General features: G+C 44.5%; 1 protein-coding gene across 1 annotated transcript in view; it reads right to left on the reverse strand.

Annotated features, from left to right (window-relative positions):
• atp13a1 (ATPase 13A1) overlaps positions 1 to 19,961 on the reverse strand; it is an 82,990-nt gene extending 63,029 nt beyond the window's left edge. Inside the window, exons 1-3 of the mRNA XM_078429527.1 lie at positions 19,573 to 19,961; positions 4,166 to 4,255; positions 2,075 to 2,262 (exon numbers count right to left, since the gene is read on the reverse strand). Coding sequence (XP_078285653.1) covers positions 2,075 to 2,262; positions 4,166 to 4,255; positions 19,573 to 19,944 — 650 coding nt within the window. The 5' untranslated portion in view covers positions 19,945 to 19,961. The remainder of the gene's footprint in view (positions 1 to 2,074; positions 2,263 to 4,165; positions 4,256 to 19,572) is intronic.
• Between the last annotated feature and the right edge of the window lie 227 nt (positions 19,962 to 20,188).

Below are 20,188 nucleotides of genomic sequence, written 5' to 3' on the forward strand. Positions count from 1 at the left end.
CTGTATTGTAAAATCAATATGCTGGATATTTTAAATACATGGAAGTGCAAGCAACCCATGATCAGTTTAGCAGGAATCACTGGTTTGTTTTAAATAATCCTGTATTTCAAAGTTTGTTCAATCCTATTTGAAAATCTGTAACACCTGGATGATGCTCACAAGGCAATCAAACCTAAAATGGTACAAATTGCTTTTTGAATGGCATTCAACTGCAATCCAAGCTGCCCTGCCTCTCCTGGATCAGAGGCAAAGGGTAATCTTGAAATACTAAAGGGGGATTATTCCAGTACCACCATTTGTCATTTAGTTGAATGCTCCAAAACGCACCACAGCATAGCTAGCGATCCCGTTAAACATCGTGAAACATGTAATCAAAGGCATTGAAAATGTATTTAATTTAAAATAAATCAGAAAAAATATAACATTAAACTAATCTAAACTTCAATTTACCCAATATTTATCTTGCTACCATGAAACCACTTCCCTCCGTTCACTTAAATTATTCACTGCACGTGCTAGTGCTGTTTTCACATCAGGTCTAACTCTCTGCACGGTTCATACGTTTTGGGCAATTGGCACAAGTTCGTTTTCTATTGATAATTTTAGTCCAACATCTCTGGATAGGAATGGGTGATGCTTTGGGTCGAGACCCTGCTTCAGACTCTTGACCCGAAACATCACGGTGGCGCAGCGGTAGAGTTGCCGCCTTACAGCGAATGCAGCGCCGGAGACTCAGGTTCGATCCTGACTACGGGCGCCATCTGCACAGAGTTTGTACGTTCTCCCTGTGACCTGCGTGGGTTTTCGCCGAGATCTTCGGTTTCCTTCCACACTCCATGTATGTAGGTTAATTGGTTGGGCAAATGTTTTTTTTTTTTTAAATTGTTTCTAGTGTGTGTAGGATAGTGTTAATGTGCGGGGATCGCTGGGCAGCGCAGTCCCGGTGGGCCGAAAGGCCTGTTTCTGCGCTGTATCTCTAAATCTAAAAAAAAATCTAAATCTAAAATCACCCATTCCTAACCAGAGATGCTGCCTGTCCCGCTGAGTTACTCCAGCATGTTGTGTCTGAGTGACTAACTACTCAGTTATGAACCTATCAGTTTCCAGGACCAATAATTTATTTTTTATTTATTTAGAGATACAGTGCAGAAACAGGCCCTTCGGCCCACCGGGTCCGCACCGCCCAGCGATCCCCGCACACTAACACTATCCTACACCCACTAGGAACAATTTTTACATTTTCCCAGCCAATTAACTACAAACCTGTACGTCTTTGGAGTGTGGGATGAAACCGAAGATCTCGGAGAAAACCCACGCAGGTCACAGGGTGAACGTACAAACTCCGTACAGTACAGCACCCGTAGTCAGGATGGAACCTGAGTCTCCGGCGCCGTATTCGCTGTAAGGCAGCAACTCTACCGCTGCGCCACCATGCAATAGTAAGCTGAGGGGCAGCTATCTCACTCAGAGGGTGGTGGGTACATGGAGCGAGCTGACAGTAGAGGTAGTTGAGGTAGATAGTTTATCAGCATTAAAGTCACCTGGACAGGTACATAGATAGGGTAGGTTTAGAGGGATATGGGCCAAATGGGACTAGATTAGATGCGGCTTCATGGACAAGTTGGGCTAAAGGGCCTGTTTCAGGAAAGTTTGACTCTATGATCAAGATCTTTCAGCTTCAATAGTATTCACCATGACAAAACAAATCCTGTGCCAATAAGTAAAATGACATACAAACCACCAAAAATGTAGTTATTCACAAAATGCTGGAGAAAACTCAGCAGGTCAGGCAGCATCTCAGGAGAGAAGGAATGGGTGATGTTTCGGGTCGAGACCCTTCTTCAGACTCGACCCGAAACATCACCCATTCCGTCTCCTGAGATGCTGCCTGACCTGCTGAGTTACTCCAGCATTTTGTGAATAAATACCTTCGATTTGTACCAGCATCTGCAGTTATTTTCTTACACCAAAAATGTAGTTACGCTTACAAATGGTTGAGTATACCCCAATAGTGGCTATTGCACAAATAAACATTGCATTCATTTTCACAAATGTTCCAAGTTTCAGTACATACTTGTTTATACCATATTTCTTTTCAGCAGCTTTGAGTTCTATTTCATCCTGGAATCCTTTGGCAGTCTGGTAAAATTGAATTTGAAAATCTACTGGGAAAGCGACTGGGAGGAACTCATTGCCATCTTCATCAAACCAGTATTTAATCTTCTGAAACTCAAAAGAGATGGTTTTCTGTTGATTCTTGTCCTGCAGAGAGGGAAAAGTGTTTAAGCCACAATGTGAAAACAATGAGACTGATATTTAAATATGAAAAGAGAAATAAAGAGGCCACCATCACACCAAAACCTGATGCTATTCAACAGACACCCACCTAACATCCAACCAGTCACCTACATGACACCCATCAAAATAGTCATCTTACGCGTGTTTGAAATCTCTTAACACAAAAATTTAAATTTCAGATTTCCAAAATATGTTTTCTCAATTCATCTAGTTTGATGGAGCTGCTGCATTTCAGACCTGACTATTTATATTTAAAAATAACTTGTTTCATATTTTTGTTCCACCAGCTTATCTTATTTTTAATACTGAATTCCTCTTACCATTTACTACTTCAATACTATTAACCACTGCTAACCTCTGCCAAACCTTTTCACTGAACCGTACTTGCTGTGGTGAATCTGTGGAGTTCATTGCCACAGATGGTTGTGGAGGACAAGTATTTGTGTATTTTTAAAGCAGAGATTAACAGGTTATTGATCAGCGAGGGTGTCAAAGATTATGGGGATGAGGCAGGAGAATGGGGTTGAGAGGGAAAGAGAGATCAGTCATGATTGAATGGTGGGGTAGATTTGATGGGCTGAATGGCCTAATTATGCTCTTCTGACTTATGAACTTGTTTTTCCGCCATTGATACCATTTTGAATTGCAAACATTAAGATTTAAGATACACTTAAGATTAAATTGCACTGTAAAGAATTATGTAACCTGTAGATTTATGCTCCCCTGTTCTGGTAATTTACAGAAAGAATGCAGAAAGGGGGAGATCAGAGCATCTATCTCTGTGCCATTTTCCCGCATTACTCCCAATTCACCTAAATAGGGTCACCTAAATTCAGATATCTGAATATCTGTCTTGAAAAGATCAACTATTAAGCCTCACCAACCGTAAGGTAGACAGCTCCAAAGATTCACCGGAGTTAAGTAATTTCTTATGTAGTTGTTAGATGGCTCATGCCTTTCATCAAACTTCGTCCACTAGAATCCTCAATTGGGGAAAATCTCTTTCCAGCACCAAACTGGTAATGGGTTGTTGAAGAAGGTTTCAATTTGAAATGAGAACTCCCCTCATTTTTCCAGTCTCGAGAACAATCCCAATTTACCAAATTTTCATTATACTTCCTCTATGCCAAGCATATTATTTCTTGTGTAAGGAGTCCAAAACTGCACATAACACTCGAGGTATTGTCCCTAAAGGCCAAATGCAATAAGGTTTGCAGAGGAGACAAGAGACTGCAGATGCTTGAATCTTGAGCAGAAAAAGTGCACTGGAGGAACTCGGCAGGTCAGGCGGCATTTGCAGAAGGAAATGGACAGGCAACAATTCAGGTCAGGACTCTTCCTTTGAGTCACAACCTGTTGGTCCGTTTCCCTCCTCAGATGCTGCCTGACCACAGAGTTCCTCAGAAACTATTTTGCTCAAGATTTGCCAAGTTCAGTAATCAACTCTCTTGCCACAAAAGGCATTTACACCATTTACCCTCCTAACCACTTCTCATGTCTGCACACTGACCACAAGTGAACTTGTGAAAATCAACATTACCCCAACCTCTCCAACAAATATTCTGCTTTTGTTTTGTGCATCCAATCAACTTCTCATTTTTCCCCACAAACTATTGCATACACCCCTCACTCAGATTGTCTAAATACCTCTGAATTTTCTTTATACCCTCCCCCTAACTCACAATCTGATTTTAATACTTTGAGCAAACTCTGAAATAAGAAATTGGATCTCAGCTAAATTATTGACATAGATTCACAGTAGCTGGGAATTTGAGGATCTCTCACTTTCAAATTTCCATTGAAATTTCCATTAGAATTGCAAGAAACTAAAAAAACCTTTCAGCCACATGCACCATCAGTTGCTTACCTGGTCATGTAGAAGCAGCACCAATTCAGGGGACCCATTGTTAGCGGTAGGAACAACCTTCGCATAAGTGGCCTTGAAAGGGTTTGGTTCCTGTAGCAAATGAAAGAACAGCTAATGGAGTTCTTGAACAGAGTTTTTTTTTGCTTGACATGTGATCTGTTTCTAGCAAACAGACACTTACTGGATTGGCAGCATTTCACGTCGGGGCCCTTAGTTTAGAGATACAGCGCGGAAACAGGCCCTTTGGCCAACCAAGTCCACACCAGCCAGCGATCCCCACACAAGCCAGCGATCCCCACACATTGACACTATCCTATACACACCAGGGACAATTTACACTTACACGGAGCCAATTAACCCACAAACCTGTACGTCTTGAGTGTGGGAGGAAACCGAAGATCTCCGTACAGACAGCACCCGTAGTCGGGATCGAACCCGGGTCTCCAGCGCTACAAGCACTGTAAGGCAGCAACTCTAACACTGCACCACCGTGCGGTTCCTTCTTCAGACTTCTTTCCGACGTGCTGAGTTACTCCAGCAATTTGTGTTTATCTTTGGTATAAACCAGCACCTGCAGTTCCTTATTTATTACACGATACCTACTGTTAGTCATGTCCTTAATTATCTGTTCCTTCAGAATACTAATTATTACTCCAGCACCTTGTGCCCTTTTCTGATATGGTTTTCTTTTCTGGTTCTCAGCCAAGAAAATGTCCCCAGCTGCATCCAGCCTGTTGAGTCGTGTAAGAGTTTAAGGTTCAATGAGATCTCTTATTCGTCTAAACTTAACAGAAGACAGCCCAGGTCTATTTATAAGAAAATAACTGCAGATGCTGGTACAAATCGATGGTATTTATTCACAAAATGCTGGAGTAACTCAGCAGGTCAGGCAGCATCTCAGGAGAGAAGGAATGGGTGACGTTTCGGATCGAGACCCTTCTTCAGACTGATGTCAGGGGGTCGGGACAAAGGAAGGATATAGGTGGAGACAGGAAGATAGAGGGAGATCTGGGAAGAGGGAGGGGAAGAGAGGGACAGAGGAACTATCTAAAGTTGGAGAAGTCGTTAAATAGCCCAGGTCTTCCATGTTAAACCTGCCAACTCGGGAATCATTGTAGTGAATCAATAATGCGCTCACTCTCCTGCAAGGATGTCCTTTCTCAGGCACTGAACACAATACTCAGGTGCTTTCTTACGGTGCTGTACTGTTTTAAGGCCCTGTGTAATTGCAACAAGAACATCAACAATAGCCAATCTCTTAACTTTTAACAAATACTCTTATTTTGTGTGCCAAAGTGAATAACTTAACAGTTTTAAACAATACATTGCATCGGAGCTTTGATTTAGTAAACTCATTTTCTGGCAAAATGCTTTTCACCACCTGCCCTGCCAGCTTCATCAGATCATCCACAATTCCATTCTTGTGCCCTTGCTTATTTTGCTCCTTCTCATTCCTCTTACCAAAATGTAACACTTCACATTTCTCAGCATTAAATGTCATCTGCCAATGATCCAATCATTCTATCAGCCTGAAGAAGTTCAGTCTGAAGAAGGGTCTCGACCCGAAATGTCACCCATTCCTTATCTCCTGAGATGCTGCCTGACCCGCTGAGTTACTCCAGCATTTTGTGAAGTAAATACCTTCGATTTGTACCAGCATCTGCAGTTATTTTCTTACACTATTCTATCAGCCCACATAAATGTCATGGAAGGCCATTGCTAAATCCGTCCCATGCATCTCACCTAACTTCCCGACTTTCAATGCCATTCTCAAAATTCCTCCACAGATGCTTTGAGGGCGTCCTTGTAACATTTCTTTTGACAGCTTTAGCATTGACCAAAGATAGACACAAAATGCTGCAGTAACTCAGCATCTCTGGAGAAAATGGATAGATGACGTTTCGGGTCAGGGCCCTTCTTCTGTGTCTATCATTGGTATAATGGCTCAATGGTTCCTTTATTATCACGTGCACCAAGGTTCAGTGTAATACTTTTTTTTGCATACAGGCCAGTAGAAATTATTGCCATGAGTACAGTAAGTACATAATACATAGAAACAGCCCACCGAGTCCTAATGCAAGAGTCGCCAGGTTTTGGCACCATTTCACAGTCTCAACTGCAGCTGGCATTAAAGGCCGCTGCAGGTGTCGTCTCCAGCCAGTCATCCCGAGAACCATCACGCCTCTCCTTGCCCAGCCATCTTCAACCATCGTGCCCCAGGGAGACTCCCGCAGCTGACCTTTTACATGGTGCCTTTCACCACCTTGGGACAACCGGAAGTATTTTACAGTCAATAAGTACCTTTGCTTTGGAGGCCAATGTATACAGGGGGAGGATTAAAAAGCAGCAGTGATAAAACAAGTGTAGATACAAATATTGGCAGGAACTCCGGTGATTACGGCTGTCTTCAAAGGTAAGATCCCAGGTTCCTTCTTACTGGACCTGGTTCAGTGTCCGGCATCATTGCCAACTATCTCCTCTCTGATTACCGGTCTTCGAAGACAAGCAGGGGCCAGTCTCGGCGGCCCTTTTCCGGTATAAACGTGCATCCGCAGACATTTTAAATAATATATTCCTTTATCCGTCCCACACCGGGGAAATTTACATTATATCACATTCCTTGATTCCCTTAATATTCAGAAGTCTATCAATCTAAGCTTTTCAATGAGCTCCATTGAGAAAAGGAATAGGTGACGTAACAGGTCGGAACCCTCCTTCAGACTGAAAGATAGAGGAGGGGGTGGGGTGGCTGGAGGCAAGAAAAGGCCAGTACAAATCAGGGCCAGCAACAGATTACCTCATAAAGAGTGGAATCCATAGTGGTCCATTTGGCATTAATCGAGTTGGGAATGGAGAACTTATAGAAACATAGAAAATAGGTGCAGGAGTAGGCCATTCGGCCCTTCGAGCCTGCACCGACATTCAATATGATCATGGCTGATCATCCAACTCAGTATCCTGTACCTGCCTTCTCTCCATACCCCCTGATCCCGTTAGCCACAAAGGCCACATCTAACTCCCTATTAAATATAGCCAATGAACTGGCCTCAACTACCTTCTGTGGCAGAGAATTCCACAGATTTACCACTGTGTGAAAAAAAACGTTCTCATCTCGGTCCTAAACGACTTCCCCCTTATCCTTAAACTGTGACCCCTTGTTCTGGACTTCCCCAACATCGGGAACAATCTTCCTGCATCTAGCCTGTCCAACCCCCTAAGAATTTTGTAAGTTTCTATAAGATCCCCCCTCAATCTTCTAAATTTCAGCGAGTACAAGCCGAGTCTATCCAGTCTTTCTTCATATGAAAGTCCTGCCATCCCAGGAATCAATCTGGTGAACCTTCTCTGTACTCCCTCTACGAGGTGGCACGTGTCAGACACACACGCACAATGAGCAGAGCAGCAGAATTGGGCTTAACAACCACATCCTGCTGGTGGCACATTAACATTGGACAAAACACTGACATTTGTGTGTGGTGATTGTCCCTCTTGTTTCTGAGAATTTGAAAGCAGCGTTCCTACGTTTTGAGCAAAACACAGATGAAGGAACTCAGCAGGACAACGCCTATAGATTTGTGGCTCAAAGACGGGAATCGTACCACCGTAGGGGCTACTAACTATTCTGATTCTGGAAGATAGCATCCACATTATCCATGAGTTTAACCAAGACAATATGAACAAACGATACAACAGTACAATACAATATATCTTTATTGTCATTGTACAGGGGTACAACGAGATTGGGAATGCGCCTCCCATACGATGCAATTAATTAGCTAATCTTTAGACAGTCCAGAGAAACAAAATTAGAAACAGTTAAAACAATATAAAGTGCAATTGTCACTGTGCGACGTGACCATTCGAAGGAGAGTTCATGGGGTGGGGGGGCACTCAGCCGGACAGGTTCAACGAAGCTATAGCCCTGGGGATGAAGCTGGTCCTAAGTCTGGAGGTGCTGGCGTAGAAGGCCTTGTAACGTCTTCTGGATGGTAGAAGTTCGAACAGACTATTGCAAGGGTGAGAGGAGTCTTTATGAATGCTGGTGGCTTTCCTGAGGCATTGTGTATTGTAGATGCCCTCCAAGGCTGGAAGCTGCGCCCCGATAATCTTGAGCTCTGCAGACTACCCGCTGAAGAGCTCTCCTCTCTGCCTCCGTGCAGCTGAGATACCACACAGAGATGCCATGCGTTAGGATGCTCTCTATGGTGCAGCGGTAGAAGGTCGTCAGCAGCTGTTGGGGCAGACCAGTCTTTATCAGTGTTCTTAGGAAAAACAGTCGTTGCTGTGCCTTCTTGACCAGCGCAGCAGTGTTAGTGGACCATGTGAGGTCCTCCGAAATGTGTGTGCCCAGAAACCTGAAGCTGGACACTCTCTCCACACTGTCCCCGTTGATAAAGATCGGAGCGTGTTCCCCATTATGTGACCTCCTGAAGTTGATGATCAGCTCCTTGGTCTTAGAGGTGTTTAAGGACAGGTGTTTAGGAACACATGCTGAATGAATATATGCAGTTAAAGCACTTTCAGTAGGTAGTATGACTGTGTCCAGCTCTCAGCTGTTTCCATGTTTTTCGATATATTTGATACAAATGGCAGTTTTCCAGCCATAAAGATTGTGTGACCACGGCATTGTACACAGAGTTTGATTGAAGTCCAGAAATCACAACTATTGAAAGCATGGCGATTTAACTTCCCACAGCTAGAACTTGCAAACCCGATCCGCATATCTTCTTGGAAACCTGCTCTTTATTGTCCGAAGAAGGGTCACGATGCGAAACGTCGCCCATTCACTCTCTCCAGAGATGCTGCCTGTTCCAGCATCTTGTGTCTATCTTCATTGATTCCTGCCAGTGATACCCACGGCATAGCAAAGTGATGGGAAACTTTTCAATCTTGCCATCCGGTGTGATACTCAAACTTGAGGATATCCAACATTTAAACTGAGTACACCAATATCTGGGTCACAGTAACACAGGCAAACCATCCCAAACATCTTTCCCAATGCAAATATTACTGAAACAAAGATGATGTATCAACTAGGTCCAAACAGCCCTACACAGGTACTAGAATAGAGGGTACTTTGTTCACTGCACATCTTGAAAGCAAGCTTTTACATGGTCTCATAGAAACTCTCAATTGTGAAATAGTGAGTTATTTTTTTCGGAAATTGGAATATATTTGGAAGATTAAATAATGGGGAAAAAAACAGCATATAAACATAGCACAAAAAGTAAGGAAATTTGTGTTTGGTAGATTATTTCTTTGTTGTAACAATGCTTCTTGGCAATAAATCTTATACCGTTGGAAAGCCTGTTTATTTCCCTTTTAAATGGTGCCACATTTGTAAGGAACATGCATTTGTGGGATGAGCAGCAGAGCTGAGTATATGGGATGCGCCCATGAAAATTTTTGCCAAATCTTCTCTGCCAATGCCAAACAGCTTATTCTGCTGTTGCTATTGACTCTTGTTTTGAGCTTCTGGTACCCCCAGCTGCTGACAAGAATGGGATGCCATCCCACAACAGTGTGTGACCAGGCTGGTGACCAGCATGAGGAGGAGGTGCCAGGCTGTTGTGGCTGTGTATGGTTCTTCCACACGCTACTGTGGCTCCTGTTTATTAAATGAATAAATTGTTAAATTGCCAATATGTCTTGTTTCTTCAGACCAATCATCCAATCCACCAAACAACACCGAACAAGAGTGAACAGCAGAATAAGCTGTTGGCATTGGCAGAGAAGATTTGGCAAATTTTTCATGGGCGCAACCCATATACTCAGCTCTGCTGCTCATCCCACAAATGCATGTTCCTTACAAATGTGGCACCATTTAAAAGGGAAATAAACAGGCTTTCCAACGGTATAAGATTTATTGCCAAGAAGCATTGTTACAACAAAGAAATAATCTACCAAACACAAATTTCCTTACTTTTTGTGCTATGTTTATTATGTATTATCTAAACCCTCACCTAAAGCAGTGCGACTATTAATATAGTCTGCTCTAAATTAGCAGCAAGGATGATATCGTTAAAGTTTTTATTCTATGTATAACAGCACTACATATTTCCTCATCTGTACTTCCATGCACCTAATGTTCATTTTCCTGTAGTGTAAGAAAATAACTGCAGATGCTGGTACAAATCAAAGGTATTTATTTCACAAAATGCTGGAGTAACTCAGCAGGTCAGGCAGCATCTCAGGAGAGAAGGAATGGGTGACGTTTCGGGTCGAGACCCTTCTTCAGACTGATGTCAGGGGGGCGGGACAAAGGAAGGATATAGGTGGAGACAGGAAGATAGAGGAAGAACTGGGAAGGGGAAGAGAGGGACAAAGGAACTATCTAAAGTTGGAGAAGTCAATGTTCATACCACTGGGCTGCAAGCTGCCCAAGCGAAATATGAGGTGCTGTTCCTCCAATTTCCGGTGGGCCTCACTATGGCACTGGAGGAGGCCCATGACAGAAAGGTCAGACTGGGAATGGGAGGGGGAGTTGAAGTGCTCAGCCACAGGGAGATCAGGTTGGTTAAGGCGGACTGAGCGAAGGTGTTGAGCGAAATGATCGCCGAGCCTGCGTTTGGTTTCGCCGATGTAAAGAAGTTGACATCTAGAACAGCGGAATACAATAGATGAGGTTGGAGGAGGTGCAGGTGAACCTCTGTCTCACCTGGAAAGACTGTTTGGGTCCTTGGATGGAGTTGAGGGGGGAGGTAATGGGACAGGTGTTGCATCTCCTCCTTATTCCTGTACCTCAGTGTACCATAGTGTTAAAAGTATTATAGCTGCACTGCACATTCCCTAAGTGTCTGAAGGAACTGCAGATGCTGGTTTACATAGAAGATAAACACAAAATGCTGGAGCAACTCAGCAGGTCAGGCAGCAACTCTAGAGAAAATGAATAGATGGTGTTTCGGTCCCTTCGTCAGACCGAGAGTCAGGGCAGGGCAAACTAGAGGTATGATAAAGTTCAGAACGATTCAGAGCCTGCACCGATGAACAAGGAAAGGTGGAGCCCACAATGGCCCATTGTTGGATGTGCAAATAGTGAATATGGCAGTACGACTAGGGTGGGGAAGGGGCGGATAGAGAGGGAATGCAGGCATTACTTGAAATTGGAGAAATAAACATTCATACCGCTGGATTGCAAGCTCAACATTCACACCGCTGGGTTGAAAGCTATTTCCCTTTCCCAGGTATACCTCCTCTGCACACATGTTCTTCATGCAGAGGGATCTGTTGGTCTATAGCTCGATTCACAGAAGGCAAACGTGCAGGTCATAATCAGCAATTATGTTGTTTATTTAAAGGAATTGAATACAAAGGGCGGTTATGCTTCAATATCCAAAAGGCATTGACAAAACCACATCAGGAAACAAAATGATCCATCACTTCTGCATCTGGTATCGAAGCATTCGTACCCATGTTCTTTTGCCATTGAACAGTCAAGAACCAGGATTTCCTCAAGTCAGTTGAAATATTTATATTTTAAAAGAATATGCTTTGAGAGTATCCTTGAATATTTCTCTCCAATTATCACTTAAAGGTTGAAACAGTGGGCCTGTTTCAGGAGTCTGAAGCAAACAAACCATGTGAACCCACAGTTGTAACTCCTCCATCCTTTTGTCTTACTCCTACCATTTAATTATATCTCTGGCATTTGGCCATCAGCCTATAAAAAAACCCCACCTCACCTGTATTCACCTATTACCTGCCCCTCCTCTCTTCCAGTTTTCTTTCTTCCCCCCCCCCCCCCCCTTACAATCAGTCTGAAGGTCCCACCCAAACCGTCACCGATCCATGTACTTCAGGGTGAAGAAGGGTCTCAACCCGAAACGTCACCCATTCCTTCTCTCCCGAGATGCTGCCTGACCTGCTGAGTTACTCCAGCATTTTGTGAATAAATACCTTCGATTTGTACCAGCATCTGCAGTTATTTTCTTACACTATGTACTTCAGGGATGTTGCCTGACCTGCTGAGTTACTTCAGCATGGTGTTTTTTTGTAAACCAACATTGAGCGTTCCTTGTTACTACTCAATGCTAGGAATATTGGCCAGGATGTTGGCTCACTTTCAGTGCCTGTTGATTTTTGCAGGCTAGTGGTACTCCCTGTCCAAAACTGTTACAACTGTTCGTTTCGTTGGGTTGCTGCTGTCTAAATTACCTAAATTAGTGCATCGTATGGGAGGCGCATTCCCAATCTCGTTGTAACCCTGGGTACAATGACAATAAAGATATATTGTATTGTATTGTATTGTATTGTACTGAGGTATCTAAAAAAGCAAGACCATGTACATTATGTAAGGCGAGGGGGGTTAATATGAAATAGTCTATTTCATTGCCACAGAAGGCTGTGGAGACCTATGGATATTTTTTAAGGCGGAAATTGACAGATTCTTGATTAAGTATGGGTGTCAGCGGTTATGGGGAGAAGGCAGGAGAATGGGGTTGAGAGGGAAAGATAGGTTGAATGGCAGAGTAGATTTGATGGGCCAATTTTGCTCCGAGAACATTTGAACATCTAGATCCCTTTGAAGCCACAGGAACCGCCGATGCTGGAACACCCCTTTCAATATCAATATCGTACAATCGCTCAATATATTTACAAATAGTTTGTACTACTGTAATGTCCAAAGTGGATGATCTCTTGTTTTTGCACATTATACTCCATCCACCATGCTTTCATTCATTCACTCAGCTTGTTTACATCCTTTTGAATCCACTTTACATCCTCCTCTCTGCTTACAATCCCATATTGTTCAGTAACAAAGAAGTTGGACATTTTACATTTTGTCCCTTCAACCTTATTATTCAGAAATCATATTTGGAATAAGCTGAGAAGACGTCAAACATGTGGTGTCGCAAACACCAATCATGTTCCAATGAACAAAGCCTGCAAAATTGACCCTTCTCAGCTTATTTCAACTCTGCCTTCTGAATAGTAACTAATTCTCCATCTATACCGACATGGTATCCCCAAATTTGTGCACTGTAACCTTGACCAATCCCCTTTTTAAGACCTTATCAAAAGGCACGGTGGCGCAGCGGTAGAGTTGCTGCCTTACAGCGAATGCAGCGCCGGAGACTCAGGTTCGATCCTGACTACGGGCGCCGTCTTTACGGAGTTTGTATGTTCTCCCCATGACCTGATTGGGTTTTCTCCGAGATCTTCGGTTTCCTCCCACACTCCAAAGACGTGCAGGTATGTAGGTTAATTAACTGGGTAAATGTAAAAATTGTCCCTAGTGTGTGTAGGATAGTGTTAATATGCGGGGATCGCTGGGCGGCGCGGACTCGGTGGGCCGAAGGGCCTGTTTCCGCGCTCTATATCTAAAAAAAATCTGTAAAAATCCAAGTACAGCACATCAGCTGGATTTTCCTTATCTATTCTATAACCACATCGGAAGAACTCCAGTTGATTAGGCAAACGTGACTTTCTTTCCATAAATTCATGCTGATTTTTCTCAATCTTACAATTCCTTTCAAAACCTTCTGATACTACATACTTCTTGATTCATACATACTACTACATTTTTCCCTACTATTGAGGTTGGGCTACTTGGTCAACACTTCCCCTTTTCTCTCATCCCCTTAAAATAGTTAAACATTTCTACCAAGCCACAAAATATTCCAGAATGTAAAATAATTTTGAAGATGAGAACCAAAGTATTGACTATTTTGAGCACATTGTGGGCACCAAATGTACAATGGAAGCAGATCACTGCTTCACTTGGAGAATAGTTTGGGCCCAGATCAGGATGAAAGTGAAAACAGGTGTAGCATCTTCTATTGTTGCGTCATAATGTACAAAGTAAGGGTGGTTATAGCTGGAATTATGAATCACAACAAGCAGGAAGTCCACAGACATAAAATGCTGGGGTAATTCAGCAGGTCGAAACCCTTCTTCTGGGGGAATGGAGATAGGAAAAGGGTCAACACAAAGCGCTGTAGTAACTCAGCAGGTCAGGCAGCATCTCTGGAGAAAAAGGGTGGGCAAAGTTTCGGGTCCGATCCTTTCTTCAGACTGAAAGGGGACTTGGGGGGACAGGAGGTAGGAAAAGCAGATAAGGAAGTACTGCCCCCTTGGGAGTATTAAAAACAAAGTTGGGGACATGGGTATTGTGGTGGTGACATCACATTGGAGGTGTCAATATGGAGGAAGATTGAATCTGGAGGTTTATGGATGTCTCTTTACCCAGGGTAGGGAATCGCAAGCTCTCCAAACTCATGATAGAGGGTAATAGTTTTTTTAAAGATATCAAAGGAATCAACAGATGTAAAGTTAGTACTGGAAAGTGCTGCCGAGCAAAAAGATGAACCCTGAACTAAATGAAGTCTCTTGCCCAGAGTAAGTGAACAGAGGACATAGGTTTACGGTGAAGGGAAAAGGGAATCTGAGGGGTGACTTTTTCCACACAAAGGGTGGTGAGTGTATGGAACAAGCTACCAGAGGTGGTAGTTGAGGCAGGGACCATACTAACGTTTAAGAATCAGTTAGACAGGTATATGGATAGGACAGGTTGAGGGACATGGGCCAAATGCTGGCAGGTGGACAAATTGGGCCAAATTGAAGGGCAAGGGATTTCCAGTTTAAATAAACACTTCAAGGGCATTGTCAAAATGTCTTTAAGAAAGAATGCAATAACCTCTTCAACCCCAAACCTGTGATGGCTAAAAATAGTGAAGCATCTACCCAGGAAAACACTATGTTGGGAGCAAGAAGGGTACACAAGCAAACAAAAGAACAGCCCAGCATTCCAAACATGCCACCTCCTCCCTCCTGAAATGCCAGCTGTGGTAGAGTCTGCAGATCTCATCCATCTCAAAACTCAGAGCTGCAATGGGAGTTAACAACTCCAGGGACTGTAAATGAAGATTATACCAGGCACAGGAAACTAAGTGCACCTGCACCACACTTTTCCTATCTTTGTACCAGGCACACCCAGAAAGCTGGAGTGACTCAGCAGGTCAGATAGCATCGCTGGAGAAAAGGAATCAATGACGTTTCGGGTCGAGACCCTTCAGACTCGGGTCTGAAGGGTCTCGACCCGAAACGTCACCAATTCCTTTTCTCCAGAGATACTGACAAACCCACTGAATTACTCCAGCTTTTTGTGTATCTTCAGTTTAAAGCAGCATCTACACTTCCTGCCTACACCCACAAAGTACCGCCTTAACCCTGCACTTCGCACTATTTATAGTTTATATTCCTAATCCTTGTACCCAGGTACACCAGCAGAAGGCTTCTTGCCCTGAATCCAGATATACCTGCACTTTCCCTTCCTACACCCATTCCTTCTTTGTAACTTAAAACATATAAATGTTCCCAATTCTCATTAAGGGCAACCTGAAACCTTAATTTCACTCCTCTCCACAGATTCCACTAGACCTTGAGTATCTGCAGTATCTTTCGATTTTACACCTGCGGAACTCCTCCAGTCCCTGGTGTGCACACACATAACAGTACAACCAGAGTCCCTGTGTCTGAAGGGTCTCGACCCGGAACGTCACCCGTTCCTTCTCTCCAGAGATGTTGCCTGACCCGCTGAGTTACTCCAGCATTTTGTGTCTATCTTTGATTTAAACCAGCATCTGCAGTTCTTTCCTACACACCTAGTCCCTGTACCCTGGAACACAAACACACTATACAGCCTCAGTCCCTGTATCCTGCAGACACACACTGTACAGCATCAGTCCCGATATCATGTAAAACACACAGAACAGCCCCAGTATCCTGCACACACACTGTACAGCACCAGTCCCCATAGCCTGGCACACACTCTAGAGTCCAAGTCTCTACAGCCTGGCATAGCCAACTGACCAGCCCCAATCCCTGTACCCTGGTGCACACACTGGGCACCCACAATCCCTGTGCCGTGGGATTGCCACACCAGACTCAACCAGTCACTGTACACAAAGAACTGCAGATGGTGGAATCTTGCATAGAACAAACTAGAGTAACTCAGCGTGTCAGGCATTATATCGAGGACATTTCATGTTGGGACCCTTATTCGGACACCAGACTCCCCAACTTATCCATGTCCTTGAGAGATGTTGCCTGACACACTGAGTTACTGCAGCACTTTGGGTTCTACATCTGTACTTTAGCATATCCACACTGCTCACTCCCCAGTCTCTCTACCCTGATACACCCACACTGCACAGCCCCAGTTCCTGAACCGTTACACACACACATTGTACACCTCTTCTCTGTACCCAAGCAAACTTGCAACGCACACATCCCTCCCAGAGTATAATCCTATCTCAATACTCCAACATGCCTCCATGCCTATCCAGCTGGGGGTAGCTCGGTATAGTTACAACGCCAGACTGAAGGGTCTCTACCCAAAATGTCACCCATTCCTTCTCTCCAGAGATGCTGTCTGACCCGCCGAGTTACTCCAGCATTTTGTGTCTTTCATCTGTGTAAACCAGCATCTGCAGTTCCGTTCCACACAGTTACAACATCCTCACCGTAGGTATCACAAAATGTTGGAGTAACTCAGCAGGTCAGGCAGTATCTAGGAGAGAGGGAACGGGTGACGTTTCAGGTCGAGACCCTTCTTCAAACTGAAAGGTCTCGACCCGAAACGTCACCCATTCCCTCTCTCCTAGATGCTGCCTGACCTGCTGAGTTACTCCAGCATTTCGTGATACCTTCGATTTGTACCAGCATCGGCAGTTATTTTTTGCTTGGGTACAGAGAAGAGGTGTGCAATGTGTGTGTGTAACGGTTCAGAAACTGGGGCTGTGCAGTGTGGGTGTATCAGGGTAGAGGGTCAGGGGAGTGAGCAGTGTGGATATGCTAGGGTACAGATGTAGAACCCAAAGTGTTGCAGTAACTCAGTGTGTCAGGCAACATCTCTCGAGGACATGGATACACATCCTCACCGTAAACCTGCATCGAGTAGTATGTGGTCTTAATTCCCTGGAATATTCGCTTGGAACCATGTCTGTACTGGACATGTCCATCACTGTACACCACCCATGCCAGTAGCTGGGTTTTCCTACAGTGGACATTCCCCTTCCTTGAGCAATACATTTGTGTTTGGCTGAAGATAGACACAAAATGCTGGAGTAACTCAGCAGAACAGGTAGCATCTCTGGAGAGAAGGAATGGGTGACTTTTCGGGTCGAGACCCTTCTTCAAACCCAAAATGTCACCCATTCCTTCTCTCCAGAGATGCTGCCTGTCATGCTGGGTTACTCCAGTATTTTGTGTCTATCTTCTGTACTGGACATGTCAATCACTGAACGTTACCCTCAACAGCCAGCTGGGTTTACCTTCAGTGGATAGCAATAATACATTTGTGTAGGGAGGAACTACAGATGCTGGTTTACACCGAAGATAGACACAAAATGCTGGAGTAACTCAGCATGACAGGCAGCATCCCTTCGGGTTGAGACCCTTCTTCTGACAGTCTAGCAGTCTGTCTATAATAATACATTTGTGTAGGAAGAAGGGTCTCGACCCGAAACGTCACCCATTCCTTCTCTCCTGAGATGCTGCCTGACCTGCTGAGTTATTCCAGCATTTTGTGAAATAAATACCTTCGATTTGTACCAGCATCTGCAGTTATTTTCTTACACTACTTTGTGTAGGAAGAAACGGCAGATGCTTCTTTAAACCGAAGATAATCACAAAATGCTGGAGTAACTCAGCATGACAGGCAGCATCCCTTTGGGTTGAGACCCTTCTTCTGACAGTCTAGCAGTCTGTCTATAATAATACATTTGTGTGGGAAGAAACGGCAGATGCTTGTTTAAACCAAAGATAAACACAAAAACAGCGGGTAGTCCATAGAGCTCAGAGGACCATCGGAACACAGCTACCAGCCTTGGAGGGCATCTGCAACACACGATGCCTCAGAAAAGCCACCAGCATCCACAAAGACTCTTCACACCTCTGCAACAGTCTGTTCGAACTTCTACCATCGGGCAGACGATACAAGGCCTTCTACGCCCGCACCTCCAGACTCAGGAACAGCTTCATCCCCAGGGCCATAGCTGCTATGAACCGGTCCTGCTGATGGTCACATCGCACAGTGAACCGGCACAGATCTACTTGCACTTTATTCTGTTTTAAAACTGTTCCAATTTGTTTCATTGGGTCGTTTAAATTAATACTGACTAGCTAATTCATTTATTGCATCGTATGGGAGGTGCATTCCCAATCTCGTTGTACCCCAGTACAATGACAATAAAGATATATTGTATTGTATTGTATTGTAAAAGCTGGAGTAACTTAGCGGGACAGACAGCATCTCAGCCTGGAGAGAAGGAATGGGTGACATTTCTGGTCTCCTTTTCTCCAGAGGTGCTGTCTGACCCGCTGTTGAGCTACTCCAGCTGTTTTGTGTTCATATAATTTCAGTCTGAAGGGTCTCGACCCGAAACATCACCCATTCCTTCTCTCCTGAGATGTTGCCTGACCTGCTGAGTTATTCCAGCATTTTGTGAATAAATACCTTCGATTTGTACCAGTATCTGCAGTTATTTTCTTATACTATATAATTTCATATGTTCATATGTTTTACATAGAAACATAGAAAATAGGTGCAGGAGTAGGCCATTCGGCCCTTTGAGCCTGCACCACCATTCAATATGATCATGGCTGATCATCCAACTCAGTATCCCGTACCTGCCTTCTCTCCATACCCCCTGATCCCTTTAGCCACAAGGGCCACATCTAACTCCCTCTTAAATATAGCCAATGAACTGGCCTCAACTACATTCTGTGGCAGAGAATTCCACAGATTCACCACTCCCTGTGTGAAAAAAAACTTTCTCATCTCGGTCCTAAAAGACTTCCCCCTTATCCTTAAATTGTGGCCCCTTGTTCTGGACTCCCCCAACATTGGGAACATGTTTCCTGCCTCTAACGTGTCCAACCCTTTAATAATCTTATACGTTTCGATAAGATCTCCTCTCATCCTTCTAAATTCCAGTGTATACAAGCCTAGCCTCTCTCTCTCTCTGTGTCTGTCTCTTCTCTCCCGCTCTCTCCCGCTCTCTGTCTGTCTCTGTCTGTCTCTCTCTCTGTCTCTCTCTCTGTCTCTCTCTCTGTCTCTCTCTCTGTCTCTCTCTGTCTGTCTCTCTGTCTGTCTCTCTCTCTGTCTCTCTCTCTGTCTCTCTCACTCTCTCTCTCCCTGTCTCTGTATCTCTCTGTGCCTCTCTCTGTGTCTGACAGTGAAATACCGTTCCTTCAACATACGACAGTCCCGCCATTCCGGGGATTAACCAAAGATAAACACAAAAAGCTGGAGTAGATCAGTGGGACAGACAGCATCTCAGCCTGGAGAGAAGGAATGGGTGACACTTCGGGTCTCCTTTCCTCCAGAGATGCTGTTGAGCTACTCCAGACATATAATTTCATATGTTCATATGTTTTGATTTTGGGCCGGTGCGTGTTCTTACCGCGGTGCAAGTGAGCAGGCAGTGTGCGTGCACAGACCAGTGCCCCGACAGCACGGTGAGGATGTGCAGGATGGCGAGCGCGGCCAGGGCGATGAGGCCCGCCTCCGGGTACTGGCTGACCCCGTAGTGGCCGACCCACAGGTAGAGCCAGACGGCGTAGAGAGCAGCGAAGGGCCCCAGCGTGCCGTACAGCGGCAGGGGCCGGCGGCGGTACAGCGACACGCTCTCCACCAGCTCCTCGTGGAGGCCGCCCGCCGCACCCCTCGGGCTCTGGGCCGGCAGCAGCGGCGGCTCCGTGTCCTCCTGCACCGCCTTCATGGCCGGACTCGGAGCAGCAGGCCCGCCGCGGTGACGCTGCACAGCAACCGGCATCCCGCCCACGTGACCCGCTCACTGGCGACCGCCACTTCCGGCGCACGTCACACGTGACCTCCATAGCAACCGGCACTTCCGCACTGCCTGTTCCCTCCCCTCATGTCAAGTCAAGTTTATTTGTATACAATATACAATACAAAATATAATACAATATACAATACAATATACAATACAATACAATACAATATACAATACAATACAATACAATATACAATACAATACAATATACAATACAATACAA

This window comes from Rhinoraja longicauda, chromosome 37 (assembly GCF_053455715.1).
Source record: "Rhinoraja longicauda isolate Sanriku21f chromosome 37, sRhiLon1.1, whole genome shotgun sequence".
Taxonomy (NCBI): Eukaryota; Metazoa; Chordata; class Chondrichthyes; order Rajiformes; family Arhynchobatidae; genus Rhinoraja; species Rhinoraja longicauda.